At 25.9% G+C, this 23,318-nt stretch overlaps 1 protein-coding gene across 2 annotated transcripts in view; it reads left to right on the forward strand.

Moving 5' to 3' along the window:
- The first annotated feature begins 110 nt into the window (after window positions 1-110).
- LOC107440473 (AP-5 complex subunit beta-1) overlaps window positions 111-23,318 on the forward strand; it is a 36,935-nt gene continuing 13,727 nt past the window's right edge. The window contains exons 1-12 of one of the 2 annotated variants that reach the window (XM_043049034.2): window positions 111-360; window positions 884-978; window positions 2,642-2,765; window positions 2,864-2,995; window positions 7,116-7,237; window positions 8,494-8,527; window positions 10,496-10,636; window positions 12,357-12,431; window positions 13,422-13,568; window positions 18,697-18,823; window positions 20,553-20,706; window positions 20,804-20,893. In XM_043049034.2, coding sequence (XP_042904968.1) covers window positions 226-360; window positions 884-978; window positions 2,642-2,765; window positions 2,864-2,995; window positions 7,116-7,237; window positions 8,494-8,527; window positions 10,496-10,636; window positions 12,357-12,431; window positions 13,422-13,568; window positions 18,697-18,823; window positions 20,553-20,706; window positions 20,804-20,893 — 1,376 coding nt within the window. In that variant the 5' untranslated portion in view covers window positions 111-225. The remainder of the gene's footprint in view (window positions 361-883; window positions 979-2,641; window positions 2,766-2,863; window positions 2,996-7,115; window positions 7,238-8,493; window positions 8,528-10,495; window positions 10,637-12,356; window positions 12,432-13,421; window positions 13,569-18,696; window positions 18,824-20,552; window positions 20,707-20,803; window positions 20,894-23,318) is intronic. The other variant, XM_043049035.2, reaches the window with a different exon arrangement.

Here is a 23,318-nt window from a genome sequence, read left to right on the forward strand (position 1 = left end):
AATATTCTTTTAGTAAAAATTAAGTCTCTGTTTAGGGTTTTATAAAGTGAAATGGGTTGAAGTAGTTTATTCATATGCTTATTAAGTGGCAAACCTTTGAGTGGCAACACTAACGCCAAGAAAGTAAATAAACCAATCGATCATATGCTATTCAAAATGAGCAAGATTGCTAAATGTTAAATATACCAGTAGCTGAATGTAGCACTTTCTAAATTAATATTAAATATGGCTTCAAAAATTACAAAATCAACGCTTGGGGAGGATTGGTTTGAAACATTTTTGACATTTCGTCTTAATCCAGAAGCCTTTCTAGATAGGAGGAAATTAACTAAAGATGCATTTTGTTTAGATGCTTTAAAGGTTAAATTTATAATTACTTTAAAACAGCTTTCATAAATTCACATTTTATAAAAGTTATTGGGAAATTAATGCATAAATGTTTTTCACTCCTGAAAATAATTAGTTCTTTAAGATTTCTTATTTTTAGGTTTTAAAATTTGGGAAGATTAGATTGCTTATTGAAATAATGTATGTTTTGCACAGAATATAGTTATGATATATTTTACTGCAGAAGCAACAGCTTTTAAAAACATTAAAGTTTGTAAAAATATTTGCTTTATAAGCGGACTATGAAAAAAATGTGTTTCATGATACTTATATCTTTGAATAAAAATTTTCTATTATTTTACTCTACATTTATTAGAGTTTGGAAATTATTCCGAAAATATTCCCTTAAAGGGGGAAGGGACATTGAAATAGCTTTTGTTGTTATTAAGGGGATGCTTTACATGAGTTATTAACAACAATATCTTAATTGATTTTAATTAAATTAACCCAAATACACTAAATAAAAATATATGTAACTATATATTTTGGATTTCAGGATTTATACTCTGATCATATTGAAACTCAATGCAAGGTCCATATATTACTTTTGTTACAAGAATATTCTTCTCTGTTGATTACTGATGTAAATGTGTAAGTACAATGCTTTAAAATTAAATTATTTTTTGCCAACATTATTGATATTACATTTACCTGTTTTGGCTTCTTTTGTATAACTTACTATTTTATGTAGTTAATTTCTTATGATGAAACAAATTCAGATTAAAACTAATTTCACGATTTGCTCTTTTTTTGTAATTTTGCTCATTTAAATTCTCTGATTAACACATCTTTTTGCTCTGGCAAATTCGAGACTTTCATATTCCTTCATATATAAGGACCCTGCTTTGGTAAATTTCTGAGTTTTTAAAGATGCAAAGAGTTTATCTTTGTAAATAAGATTTCTTTAAAAACTCGATTTTAAAAAAAAGATAATCAAAAATGCACAAGGTAAAATTTTTGAACCTAATTAATGGTTCCTGAAAGTAATTCAGGAATAAACACCTTATATGAACTCTTGTTAATTTATCATCATCAAAATAATTAAGAAATTTTCTTTTGTTGTTCAGATATTGAAATTTTGTGAAGAGTTCAATTTTGATTCTAGTAATTCAGAGAATACAAGGTTAGTAAAGTAATTTGTAAACATTCTAAATCATTGTCAATGACAATGATTTAGACAATGTCAATTTGATTGCCAATGACAATGATGTGACGAATATGACAATTTGTCATATTCATGCATGTGATATGAATGTTGATTTGTATTCTCATTTTTGAGAATTGTTTATTAAGAATGCTTAACTTATTTTTCTGATTACTTATTAAAATACAAATTTTTTTATAATGTATTAGTAATAATAAGATGTGTATTTATTATGCTACAAATAAATTTTGCAGTTGGCATTATTAATCTTTTGCTTATTGCTGATTCAACCAACGGCATACCTGCCAACTTTTAATCCCTTCCATTATCATTTTTCCCAGTGGTATTAAAATGGAATTAAAACTTATTTAGCAAACTTATTAATTAAAATTTTAAGCAAACAAATATGTTGCATTTGAAAAAACTTAAGTTGACAACCATGATAGTACTGCATATTAATATATGTGCTTAGTTTTTGAAAGAATAGTGGTGATCAAAATCATTTAAAAATTATGTTTATAAAAGAAAAAATAGTATATATTTACTACCACTTTAAATATGAAAATAAAATCTTCCGGAAAATCCGGAAGAGTTGGCAGGTATGCAATGGAGCTGAATGACTTGCTTTAGCATGCTAAGGGTCATTATAGGCAAAAGGTTGAGGAAAAGTGTCAAAGTTTCTGACAATTTTGTCTTTTATTAATTTTGTTGTCAAAGTTAGATAATAGTGGAACTATACCTTTGTGGATAAGTGTACCCATGTGGATGTGGTCTTATTGAACTAATCTTCTTCACCATAAATTAAGATAAAGCAGTTCTGATATGAATTAAAAAATTTGCATTCATAATGGTATGAAATTGATGGGAAAAAAAACATAATATTTTCTCATACTAAAATGAATTGTATTCCTATCGTCTTGGTTTATCCTATTATGGGTTAATTATTAAATTTTAAACAGTTACAAAAAATACAAATTTAGGTCATTAAAATTATAATGTTAGTTTTTTTTTATTTGTAGAATTAGTTCTAATATACACTTACTTTTGCATTTTGCCATTTAGCCTTTTTATTTACTGTAAATTTTTTTTTCTTGTTTTATTAATTGTTAGGTTGGAACAATGCATTGAATCTCTGACAAATCTATTCAAAACCTTAGGAAGAAAAACTGAAAAAAGGCTTTTGAAAAGTCAAGTACTTATAGCTGTAGTGACAATTTTACTAACACTTGATTTGGTAAGAAATTCCTAAGTAAAGTTTATTAACTTCATTTCATTATATATTCGATAATAATTTATATTTGGTATTAATTATTTTCCAAATAATTATTTTAGGATCAAGATTTGTCATCCTTCATACAGAAAATAAAGATATTTTTGCTAGAAATTATTTATAGTATTTCAGAAGATCCTATAGTAACATCAAGTGCATGTAGTTGTTTGGAAGAGCTAGAGATATTTTATCCAGTAAGTTATTTGATTTCGTTCTTTTTTAATTATGTTACTAATTCAAGTGAATAATATCAAACTTTTTGATGGTTTCAAAATTTATATTTACACTTTTATATAGAGGTTGAAATTATATCATTTAGCTAAAAGCCATTTGTGAATTAGAAAATATGCTTTTAAGCTTTATGATAAAACATATTTTTATGTAAATGGTCTTTTTATACTTATTGTTTTATAGGAAAAAACACTTTTGGGCAACTCTACAGTAAGGTCAACCAGATGGCTATATTTATAGCTTAATATTTTTAAGCTGACAAAGTATTTTCAAAGTGAAAAACTGAAGATTCTAAAACAATGACTTTTAACTTAATACAAGCAGTGTTCATTAAGTTATAGGCTGTTAAATGAGGGGCTACATAATTTGAAATTTTTGACTATGGTAATTGAATCTCAAACAAGTACAGAGTTTTTTCGAAAAATTTATCTGCATGAAATAAATAATTACGTAAACTATAATAAAACTGATTATCTTGCACAAATGTGTAGAAACATTTCAGATTTTGATTTAAAAATTACAAAAAAAAAATCCCACTATGCACTTTTGATATTTTACGTCTTAACCAAAATACATGTTTAATTGAACTGTGCCAGTAGGATTTTACATAATAATTATTTTTCTTCTTTTAAAGCAAGATTCTAAGTCTCATTTGTATAGTTTATTTTGATTTTGAAAATATTAAATATTTTTATTGAAAACTAATAATTAATTATTTTCAAATCCAACACCACTGCTTTTCTCTCATTATATTTATTTTACCTATTTCCATTCATTATTTCGCTTTTTCTTTATAAAATGAAGTGAAATATGAATAAAAACTGTCTAAATAGTGAAATATGAATAAAGGCTGTTTAATAGGTTAATTTAGAATAATGTATTTCACCTCAGTAATCTAATAAAATCCCCTTAACTCTGCTTTTGGTTAAAAGTATTTATATTAGAATTTAAAATTGATCAATAAGGTTTGTTTATATATTTCTTTTCTTATATATTATTATTTTATTTCTTTTTTTTCTTCCTTTTTTTGAAGTAAGCAAATTAGTTAAAATTTTTTGTGAAACAATTTAACTTTATCTAGAACATTTTAAATTAATCATTTAGCTTCGAAGCTTGAAAAGTGTTTGTATTTGGAGCAAAACTTTTTTAGAACGTTCTGCAGTTATTTATTTTTTTGAGAACAAAACTCAGGCCCATATTCAGAAAACCGTTTTCGAGTTTAAGCACATGCGTATATTTAGGTTAAATAAAGGCTTGCTAATTGGTTGCCATATTCATTCAGATATTAAGTGCCAAACTTACTAATACAAATAAAGGCATAGTTAGGACTTACAGCACTGGGGACAAACTCATTTTTTGCACCCTCTAATATGAATATAGATGTGTCTATGTCAGAGTTAAGGGAACTATTTGGGACAGTTATAAGTTTAGATTCTGTAAAACTAAATTCATTAATTAAATTTTACATTCAACAAAAATTTACAACTTTAAATCAACATAACTCATCAACGTAAAAACATTAATTTGATTTAGTTTAAAATTTAACAGTACACGTTTCTAATGTATGTAGTTTCGATTTCACTTAGATATTTATTGTTTTTGATTAAAGGATAAGTGTTAATTGTTTCTTATTATTTCACCAATTTGCAGAAAGTGATTTAAAAAAATAATAAGTCTACTTGTATAGCTAAGTTTAATAATAATACGTCTCCTATTCAAGTTTTAGGCAAATGGGATAAAAATTGTTATTGGGTTAGTAGTTTTAGGCCTGTATTTGACTAAAGAAACTGGGGGAGTGGTATTTAAAAGAGATAAAAATTTATTCTGGAATTCATTTTTAATTATTTTTCATAAAATCAGCTCATATCTAGGGCTACAAATGGGACAAATGTTCTTTCTTGTCTCCTGCTAGCTATGCCACTCAATACAGGTAAAAGGTCTATCTATTAATATCGTCTGCTTAGAAACATCAAAAACAATAAATTGTAAAAACTGTACAAAATGATTATTTAATTTTATCCACGCAATAAATAAAGCTATTAAATTATCATTTTTCCTATGCCAAAATATATTTTTCTGTTTCAGGAAAAAATTGTTATAAACTAATTATTCAGTAATTTTTTTTCTTCCTTTTTTAATGTACAGTAACATATTTTTCAATAGATTTTTTTAATTTTATGTGTAAATTGTGAAACTTTTCTGCATTTTTTTCCTATTTTTTCCACATGTTATTTGGAAAGAATTTAAATGATATATTCCCTAAAACATGCTTAAATGTGAGTTCTATTTGTATTGTTGTTAGTATACACTGGATATATAAAATTAAAATTAGTGATTTTTCAACTAACTTTTACAAGATGAAAAAAATTATAAAACACATTGATCCATCTATTTCAACAGGAAATAGAAGATAATTAAAAAAAAACCAACTATTTAATCTATTAAAGCTATTTAATCGAAAAATAATATTTATAGTAATTAAATAAAAATTAAAGTAATTTTCAATATTTATAATTGTTATCACTAACTTGAATTTATATGCAACTTGAAGAATTTACATCCGACACCAAAAATTCCGTATCCAACACCAAAGTGGAAAATTTCTAATTAATTATGCGTCACATTTTACAAGTTAATAACAGCATAAAATTCTTTATTTAAGTGTCAGCTTCAAAATTCAGTCAAGTTTACATTTAAATTACAAATGAATTTTCAGAATTTAGACAATTTGTAAATGAGAAATTATTTTTTGTTTTCATATGATTTACATGCGACACCCACAATTTAATCCATTTAATTCGAACTTATTATAATCAGTTTTTATGAATCAAATATCTTTTTGATAAGTTATGATGTACTAATTATTTTATTATTATAAACTTAACGAAATTTTATGATTATAAACTTGAATTATTTTTTGAAATTTTTAAAAAAAAAAATTTATGCTCATTTTTTATGTCCAAGACCGTGGGATTGCCCTTTTGGGGTTATTAAAACAAATTTTGATCTTTGAATGTACTGTCACATTTTTTGTAAGAAACATGTTGAGAGAAGTTTTTAAAATTTGTTCAGCTGAAAAATTATTGTTTATTTGCAAACCTTAAATCAAAAGGTTTACATTTAATATATAGTCATATCACTGCAAGAAATATAACTTTTATAAGTAAGTTATAAAGTAATTTATAAAGTAGTTTTTGAATTACGCACAACTGACGAACTTAATTTAAAATAACATGTTACACAAAAAGTTTTTTAATTTGTCTAATTTTTGTTAAGTAGTATGTTAAATTTAGAGAAAAAACATACATAAGCAAAAAATTTTCATCATTGCATGCTTATGAAATAATTCTAATGAATTTTAAATTTTTGTTTTTTGATGAAAGGTAATGTATTCAATTACTGGAAATTCAATTTTTTTAAAAGCCCTGTAATCAAAAAAAGAAAGAAAATGTATGTAGATAAGTAATAAAGACTTACATTGTGAGGTCTATTATTATCCAGGGTAACTGAAAATTCTCAGAGTTAAATATTTCTCCAGAACACAATTTTTTTTTTACCTTAAAGTTTCCTTCAAAATTATGCTTTTTTTTTAGTTGTAATAGCTTTTCAAAATATTTTTGAAAAGCTAAGTTTCTATATTATTAAAATTTTCTGATAATTTTTCTTTAACAAAGTAAAAAATTCATTTGTTTTTACAGGATTCTTGAATGAACTTGCATGTGTGTTAGTTGTTTGTTTTTGAGAAATAAATTTTTTCCATCAGTTTATTTCGTTGATTTTGCTGATGATTACTTGAGTGATCCATTTTATTAATGGCCCTGCAAATTCTAGCGATAGTTCTGTCAGTTAGTCTTAAACCAGCATCACCAATTTAGTTATCAAGGCGTGTGTAACAAAAAATTATTAATGCTTTGAAGGTGTTTATTATAAGGAATAACTGAAAATATTGTGACAGAAACCATTGAATAGATTTTACTTCCAATTGTTTCTTATGATTTTAACTGAAAAATTTTGCACCGGTCTATATAATGCTATCCAGACCTTAGTGAAATCATCTATCTGATCTGATATATATATTTATAGGGTATGCTTCATGCAGAAATAGAAAATATTTTGCTAGCCTGTGATCAAGAAACTTCTGCTGCCTTCCAAAGTTATGTCTTATTGCTTAATACTTGTGCTGAAACTCTATTATCCATGAAAAAGTGAGTCAACAGCTTTAATATTATTTATTATTATTTTTATTTAATTTAGGTTACTTACCTTCAAATTTTTATTCCTCAGTTTCATCATAGTCACATAATTCATGAAATTATTTTTAGAAATCCGAAAAATACGTAATCTTTTTTTTTTCTTTACCTGAGCAGGTTTATGTTAACGCTTTATTAAGGTGTGTGTAACAAAAACTATTTGAACATGGTTTCTCAACTTAGTGCTAAATGAAGTTTTTAAAATTTTTTTTAAAAATAAGTTAGAGAAATATTGGTTTCGTGTGTGGAAAAGCAATCAAATCTTTCTCAAGCAGTTAAATAAAAAAAATAATTTTATTAAAATATTTAATGGGTGGCCCAGATACGACCAATGATAAAAATTAAGTTAAGAAAAACCAAGAATGCCCATCTAACCTAGAATCTATAAAATCTAGAATAAATATAAAACTATGTTTCTGTTTTTGCTGCTGTTTGTCCAAGCATCTTAACTGAAATAATTGCATGGACCTTTTTTAATTTTGTTGTAAATTTTTGCTGCAAATAGTAACTATTTAGAAAATAATATTTTGTATTTTTTTTAATGGCAGTGCCATCTGTTAATGAGCTTTGTTACAAAAATTACAAAATTGTTGACTGAGTGGGTATAAATTTTCTGGTTTCCTCAGCAAAGTACAGCTATCACTAATTCTATCTCCTACAGTTTTCCCATCATTATTTTTTTAAATTGTCTATTATTTTTGGTTTACTGGGTGTCAAAATAAATAAATAACTATCTAGTGCTACTATTATTATAGTTTTATTTCCTCATCAAAAATCTTTGTTAAATATCACAATAATATTAAGGTAATCACTTCTCTTTTATTGAACTAACTTTATTCTTATTTTTTTGCCCATAACATATGGCAAGTCTGGCCAAGATGGTAAGTAAAACGTGAGAAACGAAAAAGTTTTTGTTGCAGGAAAACAACCAGCTTAGAGTTCAGAAAAAAATCAGAAACACCGAAGGTGATTTGTAATTTAAGAACTGTTTTTTTTCTCAAACTATAACTGTTCTTTATTTTAACTAAGGCATTCCACTTTTTTCTTGAACATTTATAAAAAAAATTTCATGCATTTTGAGATATTTTAATCTTTAATCAATTAAAAGAATCATGACAGTAATAATAAATTAAAATATTTTTTAACCTTTGAAATAATTTAGCTATTCAATATTTTTTTATATTTTATGATTTACATTAATGTTTTTTCAGAACTGATGTGGCTGGCAAAGAAAGTAAAGATATGGTAAGTGTAACTGCCACTCTTTGTGTAATGTTAAAGATATTCGCTTATTAAATCTATTTAATTGTTTTAAATTTCCTTTATTTGCCAATCATTTCAAAGTAGGTTTTTTTTTAAAAGTGAATTTCTTTTTATGTTTTTATAATATATTTGCCTATTTGGTTACTGTGTTGCTATTTGTATTGTGCTAATCACTTGAGGATCGTCCTTCCCTAATTTTCATTAATTTCCTTCTAATCTATTTTCAGCCTTGCTGTTTCTTATACTTATTCAAAATTGATTGATTATCCTTCTTATGGATGACAATACTCAAAATTCCATTATAACACTATTACTTATTTTTAGTGGCGGATGTACATTGATGTGTTATTTCTATTTTGTTATCTCAGGCAATGAGCAATGATGTATTTAATTAAATTATCTCCTTTTGCTTGTGTTTACAAATGATAGATTATAAGAATCAAAAGATTTTGATTTTCAATATAATTTTTTATTTATTTATTTTTTTTTGTGGTCAAAATACTAGTAAAAGTTGCAAAATTTAATTGTTCCAGTTGTTAATCTTGTTTCACACTCTTTGACTTCTTATGAGAAAGAAACATGGCATTTTTGCTGCCAAAAGTAAACTTTGAAATTTTTCAGTAGAAATTTGTTTCTCTTGTTCGTCAAATTGAGTGATTGTTTTTAATTTCTTAAACTTTTCATTTTATTTATTGTAAAATGGAAAGCAATTTTAAATATCCATTCACTTTAATTTATGGTTTAGTTTCTTAGTTTTTTTAATTTTTATTGTGTCTTCTTTCATTAATCTTTCATTTGTTTCCAGATAACTGTATATTACGTTTCCTTATTGTTTGTTTATTTTTGTGCACATTTATCATTTAGTATGCAGATTATATACAATTTAGTGTTTGAAATAATTTATTGTTGCATAAAAATATCTATAATTATCAATTTTTTAAAACTTATTTCAATCTATTTTTATACTGATGAATCTATTTGCAAAGGCAAGAAGACTCAGGTTCCAAACTTTTTTATGTGTACTAATGCGCAAAATTGCACCATTTCTTATATCCATTTCTAAACAACTTGCCCATATCTTAATTTTTTATTTCAAAGCGTTAAGTGTCTGCTTAAGTTTTTTCTCTTAATTCTTAAGATTGTGGACAATTAAAGTAATATGCCGCAAAGAACCAAGTTTTCAAAACAGTAAATTACAATATTTTTTTAGCTCTACATTTCTCCTTCTTAAAAATAGTTTAGTGTGTGTATATTGTACTAAAAAAATGTCCTGTTTTTTCGTTGTAAAATTCATCTTAATTTTTATTATATAACTATAAAGCCACTATAAAGCCTTCCTTACATGGGCGTTGTTGGTGGAGTTAGTGGCGCTGAGTATATGTCCCCCTCAATAATTAGAAATCTGTAAATAAAGAAAATTTAGTCAACTATCATCGATTTAAACTCTTTAAAGTTAACAACAAGAAAGAGTTAAAAATAATTAATCTTTTTTTAAGTATTTAGCACATTTAGGAATTTTTTTCTTATTTGTAAAATATTGAGAACTACATATTTTATCAGAGCAATTTTTTTCCACCTCAAAAATTGCAATGCCCGTGCTGCATTATAGTACAGGTTGATACAAAATAAATGAGATGTAATTGCGAGCAACATACATTTTATACAATGAATTGATTTACTAAATGCAAATATTGTTATAATTAAGTTTGATCAGGCAACAGCAAAATGTTTTTAGGTAGGATATTGCCATCAGAGGTGCTGTTATTCTAAATATATTAAAAACCATTTATTAAAAAATATTGATTGACTGTGAAATTTTTTTTGCTGATGCATTTTGATCGTAATAAATTTCTCACAACTATAAGAATTAGATCAGTATTGTTTGTGAGAGAATACATTTTATTAAGAAATACTCTTTAATTTTTTTGTTTGTTTCTTGTTTATTTACAGGTTTTAAATAACAAGTCATTAATCTCGACTATTATGTCAAATATTTTAGAGCTGTATCCTCTCTTGACCCACACTGCTCAATATAGAGTTCTGAAAAACTTAATATCTGTAGTGAAAAATACATCACAATTTTCTCCTAAAGTAAGTTTTCTTGGTTTTATTATTACAATATTTAATGCATGATAAATACTAATGATTTTAAAAACTGCTTTGATAAATTAATAGGGATTGAAAAAATTGGTATTCCATCATTTAAATTATTTGATTTCTTAGGCATTGTGAAGCATTGATATTTAAATTCTTTTTTTTTTATTTGTTTGTTTATTTAAAGTGTTTTACTTCTTTGGCTTGGGATTTTTTTCTTTTCTTTTATTCATTTATCTAATTTATTTATAGTATATATTTTTTAAAATGATATTTGTATTGATAAAACACTTATTTTAGAACAATTTTAACTAAAAGACAACATAAAAGATTTAATCTCCAAAAAGACTAAGATAAAGCTTAAGTTGTGAATTTTGCAATCATTAGTTAATCATTATCCTTGCTGTGGTTGGTATATGTATAGAAGGGATTGCAGTTTGTTTATTTTTGATGACTAGGGAGTAGGGGTGTGACCATTGCCTACATGCATGAAAGTAAGCAACTGTTATTGTTAAAAAGTTCATATGAATGGAAAAAGTAATTAAATTTGAAAGAAATTTTATTGTAAGAGGAGGGTTGCAATTTGTTATTTTTTTTAATATTTTGTTCAAAATCTAAAAACGGTGCTTATGCAATATTTTAATGGCATCATACAAATATGTGTTATATTTAGTGAACACTTTCCAGCTTTTGTAACACTTGAATTTCTCTCTCTAACTGTAACTTTGTGACATTTAAAAGAGTAGATTTTTATTTTATAAAACGAAATTAAAATCTCACATCGTTTAACTTAAATCAGTCAAACTTTCAGCAGTCTTGAAAAATAATAAGTCAATTTTTTTTATTGTAACAGAAGGGAAAGACAGAAAACTTTTAGTGTATATTTATTAAAGACATTACATGTAGTATATTTGCTTAAGATATTGAATTGGTTTAGTTTTTCTGACCAAAATCCAAAGAAATATTATGAAGTATTTTGTAAATGATACAAGCTTGTGTAATTTCTTTATTAATTCCAAACTAATGAAACATTCTTCTTTTGTGATGATGATAGTAAAAGATCAAAAGCAAGGTTAAAATTCTCAAACACATCACATACAAGTTTCATACAGCACAAACAGTTACATATAAGTTTCAATGGTGAAAAAAATGCTTAGCCAGAAAAGTGAATTTATATATTGTTTGTAGTGTTTTTGATGATGTGATAGACTTTTCAGTAGTTCAAGTCTATAAAAGAAAAATACTTTTGAATAATAGTAGAAGTATTTATAGTTCTTGGACCATCAATGTTTGTCAATAAATGAATGATTAATTTTTTGATGCATGCTCTTTGAGTATGAAATTCTGTGCATGCTTAGTTTAACTAATGCTGCCTTTTGGTCATTAAAAAATAAATAAAAACTTTCAGATTTTATATAGATATTTTTTATTGTTATTTTTCTGTAGTGTACTTTGCACTGAAAACGACGATAAAATGTGGCATAAAAATTTGTATTCTATTTTAATATAATGCATACTTGAAATTTTTAAGTGTGTACTTATAAGTTTTCTTATCTAATCTTTTAAATGTACACTTATAACTTTTAATTAGTTAAAGAGTTTAATAACTCTTAATAAGAGTTTAATAACTCTTAAGTTTTAATATTAAACTTATAAGTTAGTCAGTTTTATAATGTTCAGCTTGTTAACATGCATTGAGCAAGTTTTTCTTTTTCAGACTTTTAAGCTATATTTTAATGGTTTAACACTATCTTCCGAAGTACCTCTCATACATCTTGCTTTTGATTTACAGGTATTTTGAAGTTTTTATGTCTAGAAATATATTTAATGTTTCAATATTTTTTTTTTTTTTTTTTGCATGACATAGAATATGGGTTACTAATAACAAGGAAGTTTTATTGCACATGGAATTTTATTTCCTCACTTTCTTTATTTAATATTTTATTTTCTTGTAAAAGAGAATAAAATTATATTAATTATTTTATTTGTGGTGCGTTTAAATGTTATATAAGTTTCAAATATAGTTTTTAAAAAAATTCCTGATCAGCGCTAAAAATAATTTGTTTTATTATAAGTAACACAATTTTCAAAAATGGTGGTGAAAAAAATCTTATAACAGATACTTAAATCATCAAATCAAAAAATGTCAAATGTAAGTTTGTATTCTCAGAAAATACTATGATTCTAAGCAAAATGATCAAAATTTTCTTTGTTTTGTACCACTTTTTTCAATGCTTTATAAAAATTACATATTTTAAAAACATAATAGAATCCTAATAATTTTAAAGAAGTTGTTACAAAAAAATTAAAACTATATCTCATAAAATTTTTAATTGAGCCTGTTATAAAAATCTATTATTTTACTGTAAATAAACTGAATTATTTACTTACATTTCTTGAGTTAATAGTTGAAATTTTAAAAATATTTAACCATATTTGTTTTAGCTAGTGATAACATAGTGTTGTTTCGGAAAATCACATAAATTAATTTGATTGAACATATTATAAAAAAAGTATCAAAACAAAAGTTGAAACATTTTAGACCCTCTGAATTTTTTTATATGACTAAAAATAAGTAAAAAAAATCTTTTGATTGATATCAAATTTAGAAAACTTAAACAATAATCCAAAAAAAAAAAACTTTTCCTATAAAACAATTTTTAAAAAAAAAATTTTAGAATAAAAAATCGAATGTATTTCGAGTCTCTTTAAATTAAGTAAATCATTAAACTAATTTTCCATTTTATTTATTAATCATAATAAAGTATTTTGAATATTTAAGGAAACATTTGGTTCTGATCTCCTTTCAACCCAAGAAGAAAAACAACTTTTAAAGCAACTTGTGAATCTATCAACTCACCCTAGCCTTACTTCATCTCACAAATTATTGTTCTTAGATTGGTTAAAATCCTTTATTATGCATAATGAGGTGAGTATTTCATGTCTTAAATTCATTTTATTTGCATGTACGGTCGGACTTTGATTTAACAGATCAATATTTATTGAAATTTTGAAGTTTAACACATTTTTCCTTATTTTAGATTTAAAGAAAGGTAAGAAACCTCCCTTTCTGAAACAATAAACCTCAAATTCATTTCAACAGACAGAAAAAAAAAAATTGCCTCTTTTGTCAAAATGTAAGGGATATTTAATGGATAGCAAAAAAAAAAATTTGACATTTTGGCACTTTTAAATGAATTCTTTAAGATACATAAGAGAAAGATTTATTTGTTTATCAATGTCCCACTCTGTGCTCCTTCTTTAAATTAGATTTAAAGGAAGGTAAAACCCACCATTTAACAATCAATAAATCCCAAATAAGCAAATTATTTTAGCAGGCCAAATTTTTTTTTTGTTTCTTTTGTTAAAATGTGATTTTTTTTTATGAAAAAATTATTTTAAACATTTTGGAACCTTTAGTAAATTTATTAAGATATAAAAGTGGAAGATTTTTATGTTTATTCATCAATGTCCATCCTCCCTCTAATTTGCAAATTAAAAAACATGAACGTTATGTTTTTTTGTTTCAAATTGTAAAAATGTGTTCCAGTTACTAGACTTTGATATCATTCATTCTATAAAAATGAATAATGAAAAGGTGCTTATAATAAGAATTATAGCATCATTGTATAAAAATGTTATGAAAAGATACTAACAAGGGAAACTAGGGAAGTGTGGCTCGCCAATTTTGAAATTAACTAGTGGGATGAATGCCTTATGAGGAATAATTTTAGGGGGCGACATTCGTTTCGGTCCGTAGAAGGTCCTATGAGAGATAAAAAATAATTCAATACATAGAAAACTCGGTATTTTATTACTTCAATGCAAACTATTAGTTACTGTAACACTCCAATTAATTTTGTGGGACTTTCACGTACTATATAATGCATATTTATTGTCAAAATTGATTTCAAAATTTTATATATCTGTAGTTTTTCAAAAAAACCTGTTAGGTTAGTTTAAAAACAAAAAAAAATTGGCATCAAATTTTTAAAAATTTTTCTTCAAAAAATTTTCTAATATAAAAACAAATGAACAGTAATAAATTTCATTTATATCAGAGCCAAAATGTAAGAAAACATTTTTGAAAAAATCAAAGTCCTAAAAAAAATGTATTTTCCAGAAATTAATGCTTAATATACTTCCAATCCATTCTCCAATCTTGACGAATAGGTTAAAATAGCACCGCCATATAGAATAGCACGGACCAAAAGCGTGTAGTCTCTTTTTATATGGCGGCGCTACTCTAACCTATGTTTCAAGATAGGAGGATGCCAACTTTTAAAGTTAAATATTTCAAAAATTAGCTAGGATATGAGATGTAAAAATAATTCTATGAATAATATTAGAAAAATAGCAATGTTTTCGCAAAATAATGAACAATTCACAGGACATAGGTATCAACGGATTTTCTACCTTAAAGTGACAAATCACCTCAAATTTTGCGTATACAGTACAATTGATCTTTTATGAAAAAAATGGAATTGAAATATTAAAAATTTTTTAAGTTCAAATTTCCCGCCGAAAAAATTTGAGCATATTTTTAAAAATGCAATTTAATTTTCTGCAATCACATAAATTATTTCAGATTTTTTTACAAGATCTAAAAATATGAAAAAAATTAATTTTTTATAAATCACATTTTTGGATGTTACATAAGCTATACCCACAAGAAATTCCATCAGTTGGGAAAATGCGTATTTTATTTCGACTTATATTTCGACTATGATATAAAGAAAACTTATTACTGTTCCCTTGTTTTTATATTAAAAAATTTTTCGAAAAAGAAAATTTAAAAAATTTGATGCCAATTTTTTTTTGTTTTTAAATTAACCTAACAGGTTTTTCTGAAAAACTACAGATATATAAAATTTTGAAATCAATATTGACAATAAATATGCATTATATAGTACGTGAAAGTCCCACAAAATTAATTGGAGTATTAAGATAATTACAGTAACTAATAGTTTGCATTGAAGTAATAAAATACCGAGTTTTCTATGTACCGTAAACCGGGGTGAGTCTACCCATTTTTTCAGTTTGTCAACTTTCAAGTGGTCAAACTTTTGTAAATATTAAAGAAAAAAGGTTTNAGTAATAAAATACCGATTTTTCTATGTATTGAATAATTTTTTATCTCTCATAGGACCTTCTATGGGCTGAAACGAATGTTGCCCCCTAAAATTATTCCTCATAAGGCATACATCCCACTAGTTTATTTCAAAATTGGCGAGTCACACTTCCCTAGTATCCCTTGTAAGTCAACTTTTTGGGTTTTCTATATTTTGTGCTATAATTTTTGGTCCAGAANACAAAAGTTTGACCACTTGAAAGTTGACAAACTGAAAAAATGGGTAGACTCGCCCCGGTTTACGGTATTGAATTATTTTTTATCTCTCATAGGACCTTCTATGGGCTGAAACGAATGTTGCCCCCTAAAATTATTCCTCATAAGGCATACATCCCACTAGTTTATTTCAAAATTGGCGAGTCACACTTCCCTAGTATCCCTGGTAAGTCAACTTTTTGGGTTTTCTATATTTTGTGCTATAATTTTTGGTCCAGAAATGAAATTGAAAAATGCTTTCAAAAAGTAGAATTTTCATGTACATAAGTGAAATGAACAAATATTTCTGATCTTCACTGTATTTTTAGTTGCTGAATAAAAAATGTACAATTTCTAGCTATGGATATTTTAGTATAGTTACGTATTATGGCTTTTAAGTAAAGTGAAGAAACTTTTTAGTTTAGACTTTGATATTATGAATAACCGTAATTTGACAAACAAAATTTTAGGCTCTAATGTATTAATTAAATCTAGATCCAATTGTAGTGTTTTTATTACATCTTTGTAGTCATTATTAGTCTTTATTTTTTGTTAATTTATATTCAGATAATTGATTCAGACTATCTTGATAATTTTATCAAGAAAGTCTGGTGATTAGTGTCAGATAGTTGTTACTTTTCTAGTTTAGATTATTATTACCTTATATACAGTTATTACCCATTTTGAACATTTAGTGTTCGGGTCTGGTTGGAATGGAGATTTCTCCTTAATACACAACTTTCTCATTAAAAAACAAGTAGATAGCTGTTTTTTTCCACAAAAGAAAAAAAAAGGTAAAAGGATGATTTTAGGCATTGCAATAGTTCAGTTTAGTTAAGGCACCAAATTGTTAGTGTAATGAATCAGTTATCTATCTTTGGTTAGTTTTGATTGATGGGTAACAGCTTCTCAAGATAGAAAAAGCAGCTTGCACGAAGCAGCAATCACATTGCCGCTGTTATACTGTTAGTCTTATAATTGTGAAACCTTAACGAAACATAGAAAGAAAAAGTCCAGCTCTTAAGAATAGTTTAGTAACTCGGGGAATTGTTAAATACGAAATGACATACTAGAAAACAACTTACAGAGAGAGCAGCATACTGAGATTTAGCAGAGCAATATGTGTATAAAGATTCAGCATATTAGACGCAAAGTGTTTATCAGAAGCTATGTTACCTGAATTGGTTGTTGGCTGCGTACCTTGCGCCTTACAATCGCCATTTTATTCTTTCTCAAAATGTGCTAGCAGATATAATCAACATCGATAGTATAAATGAATTCTTTAGAAAATATCATAATAGTACTTTATTAATAAATAGTACGAAAATGCAATAACTTGTCAACCATAAATAAATAGAGAAAACATTCCTTTTCTTAACCAATCCTAGCAGAATGGTTGGGGGGAGAGGTAGGTATAAATTTATTTCAAAGAGATCCTTTGCTGTTGTGCCCCTAAATATTGCTTTTTTCTTTATACACCCTGCACCAACTCTTGGGAGGTCAGTTTTCATGTTTGTGGAAGCTAATTTTTATCCCTTTTTCTTCGACTTGAAGGCCACCCAGCTTCAGATTGATAGGTTCCAGCTGTTGAAGAAGAAAAATCAGCTATGGGCAGTGCTAACGTTATTACCACCATTATACTATAGGTCTCGTAATTATGGAGCTTTAAAGTCCATGACGGCCTGCTCTACAATTGCAGGAGGGCCATTGGTGCTAGAATCAGGAAAACTAGAATTTTCAGGGAATTTTAAAGTACCACTATTTGAAGGCTAAGTGTAACTGAAAGCTGAAATTCTTTAAGAAATTTGCAATTTTCTCTGGAAGTTAAGTATTGGCAATCAGCAGTTTCATACCTATAATCTGTGAATCACATATAAACTCACTGCTAGTGTGTTTTAATCTATTCTTACACAATCTTTAATTGTTTGTAAGCTTATAAAAACTTATCTAGTGGTATTATCATTTAATTCCTTGCCATCATTGCTATTTTGATGCAAAATTCAGTTCTGTTGAATAAATAATTCTAATAATTGTTTCGACTTTCTTCCAAACAGAGTTTTCTTGCATTAAAGTAAAACTATATGAATGATTGAAACATTACATGTTTTATTCTTGAAAATCATATTTATTTATTGTGAAATCTGTTGATCACAACTGATATTTATCTATTGTGATAATAAGTTGGTTGACTGATCATATAATTTTTATTTATATTTTGTACTGCAAAAACTAATAGACATGCTTTTAAAATGCAAAAAAGAACAAATTTTAAGAATAAATTTTTTTCAAAAAAAGTTCTTTTTTATATAAATATATGCAATTTTTTAAAATTTCACTAATTTAAACCACATGAATCTGGTACATTTTTTAATATTTTACTCTGAAAATCTCAAGGAAATTGGTGTTATCTGGAGAGTAGCCACCCTAAACATGCATTTAAAGTAATGACATTTTTTTTAAACCTTTAAAGATGGTCTGAATTTCATTATTTATCATTATAACTGAACTTACCCAATGAGCATACCCAATGCTGATCACATTGCCATAAATCATGCAGTCACCTCCATGATTTAAACTACCATCATCTTTCTCAACAACTGACTGTTATATGAGTGTTTGAAATTTTTTATGTCCAATATAAGTTGAATTTTTTCAACTTTTTTTTATGCTACCTATTATTTTAATATTTGTATGTTTTAAGTAAATTGGTTATGCATGCATTTAATTTTAGAAGGCTTTTTCATGTCTATCATTTTCTGATCTTGAAACACTTTTACCAAGTCCATTTGATGGTCCTCTTACTGTAGAGAAGAAGGCTCACATTCTGGCTTTGTCCCTTCCTCCAAATTCTGAAGAAAGTAAGAATTATCTAAGATTTGTAAATTAATAATTAATAAAACTTAGTAACTTTTTTAATAAATCAATCTAATTAATTTTGTTAAAAATCAAATCATTAATAATTTTATAATAGTTGAAAATTTAAAAAAAAAACTGTTGTATGACCCTTATATAAATAGGTAGTTATTATTTTTTTATTAAATACCTCATAATACCAATGAAACCTCATCTTTGGATTGTTATATAATTCTATTGGTTGTATTATAATTCTATTATGTTCTTACATATATGTATATCTGGACTCTAAAAATCTCATAATTTTTACTTGCGTATCGGAAAAGTAATATTGCTTGGTAGTAAAATTGGGCGGGTTAGTCTCAAAATACATTTTCAGATTAACTTTTTTCATTTTCTGGCATCTTACTCAATAACATATTAATGAGAACACATGAGTGTTTCTGTTATTAATCTGTCAAGAAAAAATGATAAAAGCAACATTATGTCTACTTCAACATTTTTTAAAAAAATATTAATTATAAGTATTAAGTATTATTATAAAGAAAGCATTTAGTGTTAATGAAATAAATGCAGAGCATTATTATTTACAAAGAAGTAATATAATCAAAATTAAGTACTATTGGCAAGCATATTACTTACCTTCGACATACTACTTTACTATAGCATTACAAACTTTTATTTTAATTATTTTCTTAAAACAAAAATAAGCATGGCTAGACGAGAAATAATAAGCTTATTTTATTTAATAAATTCTTATTTATGAAATATTAAGGTTAATACTATTTAAGTTTTATTAAACAAAATTAATTTTCTTTTTTTATATTAAATTGTGCTTAATAATAGATATTTTACAGTACTCCTGGCTGAATATTTATATTCCCAGTTGGGGATGTAGACGTAAAAAATGCATGTGTGCCACACATTTCGGGCAATATAATTTTCGACCCCATATATATATATACATATATGTATTAACTTATGATAAATATCAAAACCTTTAGTTGTACTAACTATATTCTCAAATCTTGGATTTATCAAATTTCAATATTTTTTTTTAAATTCAAAACACAAGGCAGCCATTTTATCTTTGTCATTATGATCTTTTCAAATTGTCTTTTGTTGGTCTAAAGGAAGGAAATAAAATTTTGTTTACAAAGTATAAAGAAGGACTTGTACGATTGACATAATTTAATTGCAATAGTCACATCAATATAAAATGGGTACTAATTATCGGGAAAAGATATAAGTATGTTTTAATGCTACCTTTTTTTGAATGAATAAACTATTTGTAGCTACGACTACTTCATTAACAGTGACATATATAATATTTTTGAACTTAAACAGAGAAATATATGTTATGTTTTATAATAAGTAGTGATAGTTACAGATTGTTTATTTTTCTCAAAAAGTGGTTGAAAAGTGATATTCTTACCATGAGATTTTTTAAATCTTTTACAGATAAGTAACAGGTCTGATAAAAAAAAAGTGAATGTGTTGGGCATAATTTCAATCATACTAGAATTTGAATTACATTTAATTAAGTAAATGATTATTAAAAATTAATATATTTCATAGTTATTTTACATATGTAATTTTATAGTTAATGTGTGATGTATAACTTCAGTCTTTAAGTCCTTTGAAAATTATTTCCCTTAAAAATTTTGACATAGCTCTTAATTTTATTATAAATAGAAAACTTAGTGCATTTACAAATATTTTCTTTTTTTATAGGAGCTAGTGGTGAATTCTTAAATGAGATAGTAAATGGCCTAGTAAAATGTTCAATGTTATCTGGTGGTACAAAAGCAGCACCTTCTTTATTCAGAACATTATTTATATATTTCTCTACACAGACGTCAGACACCATTTCCAATTCTATTTATAAGTGAGAAAATTCAGTAAAGTTCATTTGTAAATTAAAAATGTTACTATACAAAACTTTTTTTAAAGTTTTGTTTTTACATATAATTGACTAATTTCAGGTTGATTACTGGTATGTTAAAAACATCTCTACATTTAACACCATATGCCTTAAGTTTTTTGGATGCTGCAAGAACTAAATATAATGAAAGGTAAAACAATGTTCATCACTTCTTTATGCCTACTGTATAAAAATTTATTTCCTTTATTGTTAAGAAAATTTTTATGCATTCTCATTTCTGATAAATTAACAGATTCCTAATTTTTAGGAAATGCAAAAAAATGTTGCCAATTATTTACATCAGTGTAGGCTAGATGCAAATATATTATTTTGTAAAATAAAAATTAGGTATAAATAGGTATTAAAAGAAAATAGCATGCATTTAAAAATGAGATATTAAATAAAATGACAAAGGTCTTTAAATTGATTGTTACTTTTTTGAATTCAATAATTTTGTTTAATATGATTTAATTTTTGCAGCAGTTGAATTGAATTGTGATATGAATATGATAGCACATTGCTTAATCATGTGGGACATTACATTTAAAATAAAAGCAAGTTTATTTAATTAGGTGGGGTTAATTAAATCTGGTTAATTAAATTGGGTAGGATTCATTAAATTGGGTTAATAAAATTGGGTGGGGCACATAACATTTCAATTAAGAACAAGTTTTCTCTTGCTTTGAATGATTTAAAAAATATGAGTGATTATTTATCCCCACAAATGGCAAGGGGCTTTTAAGAAAAATAAACATTAAAATGGATTGGATAATTGTTGTCTTTAATTCAAAAGCAGCTTCTTGTGTAAGAGTGGCCTGGCAAAATTTATTTTAAAAAAAGGCCATAGCCCACTCACAACTGTCATGCCATCAATGATCAATAACATTATATTTCACTTTTCTAGTGAAATATTTAAAGATTGTATGTTTATGAGCTTCCTACAAGATTTTTTTATTTCTTAATACTGATTATCTGCAAATTCTTCTTTTTTTATAAAAATAATTCATTTCTAAATATTGTTGTTTCTTTTAAAACATCTATGATTAATTAAAATTGTAAAGTTGAATTAATTATTGACAAAACAATGACTTTTGTACATTTTGAAAAATATCCATCACTTTATCGTCATTGGGCCAAACTCTCTGTCACGTAATTTAATTTATCACTTTTTCAGTAGATAATCTGTAAAGAATGTGCCTAAAACAATACTAATATTTTTTATACCAGTAAAACCTTTCTTTATTTTATTGAATTACATATTATTTACACTGAGTTCTAGAAAAATTAAAAATTGCAACTAGTCATTTAAATTAAAGTGTAGTTGCATTGAATTTTTAATTAAAAGGTCTCCGTTTTTTCCCCTTTTATTTCAGTTATTTTTTTTTTTAGTTAGGTGATCATTTGTCCCCAAATTTAAAAATACTAATAATTTTTCATAATTTTTTTGACATTTTAAGTCTTTTTTATGTTCTGCTGGTAAGGGGCTGTTCAAAAAATATGTACATCCCGAAGGGGTATGGGAGGGGATTTGCTATTTTGTACGGTGGGGAGGGGGGGAGGTATTATACAAAGTATGTACATTATAAGCATACACCAAATTTAAATTTGTCTTTTTCCTACACATGTATTATACATATGTTTGTTCTTGTATCTTTTTTCACACGGCGACCACTTGTTAGAATGCGTAAATCAATTCTCAAAAAAAGCTGTCTCGCAAAATGTCACATAATTTTTATGAAAAAGGGGAGCAGACTTATAAAATGTACGTACTCTAAGGGGGGGGTAAGACCTTATGTATGGTAATGTACGAAGGAGGGAGGGGGTTAAAATTTCTCCATTTTTGTGTACGTACTTTTTGAACGGCCCCTAAGACAGTTTGAATAATTTTTACTCATTCGACCACTAGTTGGCTCTTCGTTAAAATATACTGTAGTTTTAATGAAATATCTGTCATCTTAGTCTATATCTTTAAGGGCAGATTCCATATCAATAATTATGAGTGTTCAATTTCTTTATGTATGAGTTATATCTTAAGATTTATAATTTTGTAAGATTCATTCCTGTTGTAAAATTTAAAATATGATGGAAATAAACTACAGCCAGATACCTGACAAATCAACTCTTCTACTGTGGGAAAAATATTTGCAATATTTTCCCTTTGCTAAAAAATCAAGTTGAATCTAAGATTAGTACTTGATTTATACTATTATATTAATATTTGTAACAATCAGAATAGCTTTAGATTTCTTTATTTTTATATTTATTGTAGTTCATTTATTAGTAAAATATTTTTAGCGACATTCAAAATTTATATGAATTTTTTTAATGTATCTAACTTTTGCTGAATATATCAAGCACTGTTATTAATTTTTTTTAATGTTTTTGCTTTTTTAAGTTAAATTTCAAAATGTCACTTAGTAGCTATCAGAATAGTTATGAATTTTTTTATTTTCAAATTTATTATCGTTTATGTAGTGAAATTTTTTTAGTTATGTCCAAATTTCATTTAATCCTTTTTTTAATGTATCTAACTGTTGCAGAACATACTGAGCACTGTTGTTAATTTTTTTATGTTT

The sequence above is a fragment of the Parasteatoda tepidariorum genome, chromosome 5, assembly GCF_043381705.1.
Source record: "Parasteatoda tepidariorum isolate YZ-2023 chromosome 5, CAS_Ptep_4.0, whole genome shotgun sequence".
NCBI classification, from domain to species: domain Eukaryota; kingdom Metazoa; phylum Arthropoda; class Arachnida; order Araneae; family Theridiidae; genus Parasteatoda; species Parasteatoda tepidariorum.